Source organism: Capsicum annuum, chromosome 1 (genome assembly GCF_002878395.1).
Source record: "Capsicum annuum cultivar UCD-10X-F1 chromosome 1, UCD10Xv1.1, whole genome shotgun sequence".
Taxonomy (NCBI): Eukaryota; Viridiplantae; Streptophyta; class Magnoliopsida; order Solanales; family Solanaceae; genus Capsicum; species Capsicum annuum.
In genome coordinates this window covers 186,493,970-186,499,235 of record NC_061111.1, presented here as the reverse complement: position 1 = coordinate 186,499,235, position 5,266 = coordinate 186,493,970, and the positions used below count along the sequence as shown (strand labels likewise).

Below are 5,266 nucleotides of genomic sequence, written 5' to 3'. Positions count from 1 at the left end.
TTCGACTGAGTTTTTTTCTAGTATGGTTTTAACGAGACGCATTATCTATCAATTAGACATTCAAGGGGGAGTATTATAAATTTATTACTATATATAGTGAATGTCTACTTTAACATATATAATGAATATCTATTTATGGAAAAGTTTAAAACCCCAAAGTTAATTTTTCCCTATAAATAAAGGATTTTCCTGAATTGTAATTCACCCCCAAAACCTCTCGAGAGAAATAATAATATCTCCCTCTTCTCTCTCTATTATTGTTGTATTTATTTTATATTTCATAACATAATAAATAATCTAATAAATTTATTTAGTTAATTTTCCTTTAATGAAAGGGTAAGTAACCAACTGGGGCTTGAGCACAAGATTGATCCAAGAGAGTTTGTCATCAACCCAAATCAGGAGACAGCCCAAACAATTATCGGACCTCATCAACCCAAATCAGGAGACAGCCCAAACAAATACCGGACCTCAGTCCAAAGGCGGGAAATCACATTTTTTTCACCAATAAGTGGCGGGAAGAAACACTTCACCCAAATGAAAGGTTCCCAATTTTGCTGGTCTAAACGGGTTCGCCATAAATACCCAAATGTACTAGACCGTTTTCGAGTCGGTTCATGTTCTACTACTACTACTCCCGTCGGTCTACTTCCCCTCTTCGCAAGCGAAACCCTCATACTTACGTCTTTTGCATCAGAGAGCTATGGCGAGAAACACGAGAGCGAAATCCTCGTCGTCGGAGCCACTATCAGAGGCTTCCGAGGAGGAGCAAGTCAACAATCAAGTCAACGATGAGGAAGACGAGGAGGAGCTTGAAGCCGTCGCTAGGTCCGCCGATGACTCCGAAGACGACGACGAAGCTGCTGCTGACAGAGTAGACGGTGACGATGACGACGATAACGAGGTGTGTTCATTGGAGGATCTGTTTTGTCCTGACGAATTTTCTTTTTTCTTTTAACTGCAACTTGGTAGATCTGAGTTTGTATTAGAATCGTTATTCTGTTTGGTAATTTTGTTAAATTGCTGGCTAAGATAGAGAAACCAACAGAACCATATGAACTGGAAGAGAGAAATTAGTGTGTTTGCGGAACAGAAACTAAAAGGAATTGTATAGTGAATCAATTGTGTACATTATGAAGCATAAGTCCATTATATATTAATACAAACTATCTAGGAGCTTCCACTAATAGACTACAACTAAGATGGGAAAATATCTGCTAACTACCTCTAACAACCTTGCCACATCAGCAGCTTTCTAACTAACTCTGCACCATTCACTCTACAACTGGCATCCCATCAACTAACAGCTATGTGTTTGTCATAGTTACACTTGTCTATACACCCTCTAAGCTAGGTGGTGTGAAGATATTCTCCAAACCTAGCTTGGAAAGAAGATAAGAATGTTGCACAACCAAGACCCTTTGTAAGCAGGTCTGCAGGCTGTACTTTGGTAGATAGATGTTGAATAGAAACAAGCCCATGAACCTTCTCTCTAATAAAATGGCAATCAATATCTATATGCTTGGTCCGTTCATGAAACACAAGGTTGGAAGCAATCTGTATAGTTGCTTTACTATCGGAAAACAAAGGAACATGTAGAACCAATGACATGTCTAGTTCTTTGAATAAACCAGTGATCCAAACAATTTCTGCAATAGTGGAGTCCAGTACTCAACCTTTGCTGAACTCCTAGATATAGTAGGTTGTTTCTTTGATTTCCAAGAAATCAAGGAACTTCCAAACTTAATCATATAACCAGTAATGTACCCTTTGGTGTTAATATATGAACCCCAGTCTGCATTACAATAAGCCTGAAGCTTGCCATTCATCTAAGCACTCGTACAAATACTAAGCCTTGGTGCTTGCTTCACATACCTTACCACCCTCATAACTGTGTTTATATGAGAAGTCTTTGGGACATGCATGAGCTTGCTTAAATGTTGTACAACAAAAGAAATGTCAGGTCTAGTTATAATAAGGTATAACAGTCTACTAACTAGACTTTGATATTCACTAGGATTCAGTAACAAATCAGAAGAATTATTTCTAGTGTGAGTATCAAATTCATGAACTTTAGGTTCATTTCAATTGGAGTATTTGCTGGTTTGCAACCTCCTAACCCCAAGTCAGAAATAAACTACAAAGCATATTTCTTTTGATATACCTGCTGGCAAATTCAATGCCCAAAAAATACCTCAAGTCGCCAAGGTCCTTAATCTTGAAATTATCTTTAAGGACTTGTTTAGCACCTTCAATAAGTGCCTTGCTACTTCCAGTTATTAATAGATCATCCACATAAATTGGTATAACTACAATGCCATCTGCATTTTTCTTTGTCAGTAATGAATAATCCAGGTGGCTTGTTTGAACTCTGTTGCAACAAGTGCATTAATGAGTTTCACATTTCATTGCCTTGAGGTTTGCTTAAGCCCAGACAAATCTTTGCTACTTCCAGTTATTAATAGATCATCCACATAAATTGGTATAACTACAATGCCATCTGCATTTTTCTTTGTCAGTAATGAATAATCCAGGTGGCTTGTTTGAACTCTGTTGCAACAAGTGCATTAATGAGTTTCACATTTCATTGCCTTGAGGTTTGCTTAAGCCCAGACAAAGATTTGACAAGTCTGCATACTTTACTGTCACCTGCTTTGTCATACTAAAATCCTTGTGGAAGTGTCATATAAACTTCTTCAACTAAATCACCCTGTAAAAAGGCGTTGTAAACATCCATCTGCTGAATATGCCATCTCATAGATGCGTCCATAGCCTAGACACTCCTAACCGTGACCATCTTAACAACAGGGGAGAGTTTCTTGATAGTCCAATCCCTCTTTTTGATTGTAACCCTTTGGTAACCAACCTTGCCTTAAACCTCTCTTCTCCATTAACCTTGTATTTGATTTTGTAAACCTATTTACAACTAATCGTTTTTTTTCCAGGTGGCAATATTGTAATCTCCCATGTTTTATTCTCTTCAAGCGCCTAAATTTCTTCTTTCATAGCTTGGATCCACCTGTCATCAGTAATAGCTTGCTGATATGATTGTGGTTCAGTATCCAGTGATATATTTGCAATATAACATTGATATGGATGTGATAGATTTTTGTAGTCAATATGATCAGTGATTGAATACAAACACTGATGAGACTTTCTCTGGGTGTCTGTAATGAAATCCTTTTGCCAAATGGGTGGTTTACTATTCCTATTAAACCTTTTTGTCTCAACTAGACATGGTGACCTGTATGTATCTGCTACAGGAGTAGTATACATCTCCTGATTAGAAGAGAGTGAATGATTTTGCACTATAGGAATGGACTCATCTGGTGTTGTTGAAGATGGAAAGTCTTTTTGCATTTTCATCATAGATTGGAAGTGTGGTAGAGTATAATGTGGATGTATCCAAGACTTGAGTTGCCTTCCATAAAGGATCAATATTCTCCATATTTGAGCATGTCTGGAAAGGGAACACTAACACTGCTTTATCGAACACCACATCTTTGCTAATGAAACAAATGTGATGTTTAAGGTCACAAAGCTTATAGCCCTTATGTGTTTCACCATATCCCAACAGAATTGACCTTGTAGCCCTTGGTCCAAATTTATCTGTCTTGATCAAATTTGTAGCATGACATAAACATCCAATCACTCTTATGTAGGATAAATCAGGTGTTTTCCCAAATATCAACTCAAAAGGTGACTTGTTGTGCAGAACCGTTGAAGGGATTCTGTTGATAATATGAACAACACCAAGAATGCATTCACCCTAAAATTTGATTGGGAGGTGACCTTGAAACTTTATTCCCAAATTTGATTGGGAGGTGATGTTGAAACCTTATTGCTCTAGCTGTTTCTAGAATGTGCCTATGTCTTCTCTCCTTTACACTATTCTGCTGAGGTGTATGTGGACAAGAACTTTGGTGGATTATCCCATTATTTTTAAACAACTCATAACATTGTGAATTAAAAAACTCATCACCATTATTAGACCCAAAGGCCTTAATTTTTTGATCAAATTGCGTATTAACCATCACAATGAAATGCTTCAAGATAGTGGAAACATTAGACTTTAGATGCATCAAAAATATCCAAGTCCATCTAGAATGATCATCAACCATTGTAAGAAAGAATTTCATTTTATCATGTGTAGCAGTCTTGTATGGTACCCATATATCTAAATGTATCAAATCAAAGCATCTAGAACTTCTTGTGTAGCTATGAGAAAATGGTAGCCTAACTTGTCTTGCCAAAGGACATACACTACAATTAGGTAAAGTAAAAGAAGTTTTATTTTTGAACAAAGCCATTCTTCTAAGTACACCCATAGGTATGTGGCCCAATCTCTTATGCCATATATCTCCACATATCTGCATCTTCGCTAGTTGCTACTGCTACAAGTGACTGTTGTTGCTTATGCTTCAACTCGTCTTGAATTCAAAACATATAAACCTCCTATTTCCTTACCAATCTCCTTCACTTTCCCAATGAAGAGATTTTGAAGAATGACAAAATCATGAAAGAAAATGACACCACAATGTAATTCCTTAGTCAGTTTCGAAACTGAGAGTAGATTGAATTTAAATTTTGGCACACACAACACATTTTAATTACATCACCTCCTGGCAAATGTGATCTTCCTGTTTATGTTTGTGTGATGATAGTTGAATCCCTAGTGGGAAGTTGAACTTTTTCTAGTTTAGTGACTGTCAAACCATGATGTAAGGAGTGATGTTGAGGAACCATATGATTTGTAGCACCACTATCTACTATCCATCCTATATCATTTTGCATATCATGATAACAAGAAGTGCCAACAAAAATACCTGCTACATTGACACTTGATTTAGTTGTGACCGGCTTGTTCACCATGTGATGAATTTGGTTGTATTGAGGAACAAATTGTGGTACTGCACCACTTCCAATAGTATACTACATTCCACTAGTGTTTCCTTGATAGTAACCATTCCCATTGCCTGCATGTTGCACAAAAGGAACGTACGACTCATTTTCATTACCTGTGAACTGTATAGGATTGCTAGATCCAGGATGTCCATCATTACTCATAACCAAGGGGCTAGAGTACTACATATGTGGAGCAGGAGAAGGTGTTATAACAACATTGACCTTTTTCTTTCCTTTGTAGTTTGCAGGGTATCCTACCAACTGGTAGCAAATCCCCTGTGTGACCTTGCATGTGACAATGTGTACAATATTTCAATTTGTTACAATTTCCTCTACCGTGACCTCTCATTTCACAGTGATA

The 5,266-nt window shown here is 37.3% G+C and overlaps 1 protein-coding gene across 1 annotated transcript in view; it reads left to right on the top strand.

Moving 5' to 3' along the window:
* Positions 1-536: 536 nt before the first annotated feature.
* Positions 537-5,266, top strand: part of LOC107842595 (ISWI chromatin-remodeling complex ATPase CHR11) — a 16,456-nt gene continuing 11,726 nt past the window's right edge. Inside the window, exon 1 of the mRNA XM_016686534.2 lies at positions 537-904. Coding sequence (XP_016542020.1) covers positions 704-904 — 201 coding nt within the window. The 5' untranslated portion in view covers positions 537-703. The remainder of the gene's footprint in view (positions 905-5,266) is intronic.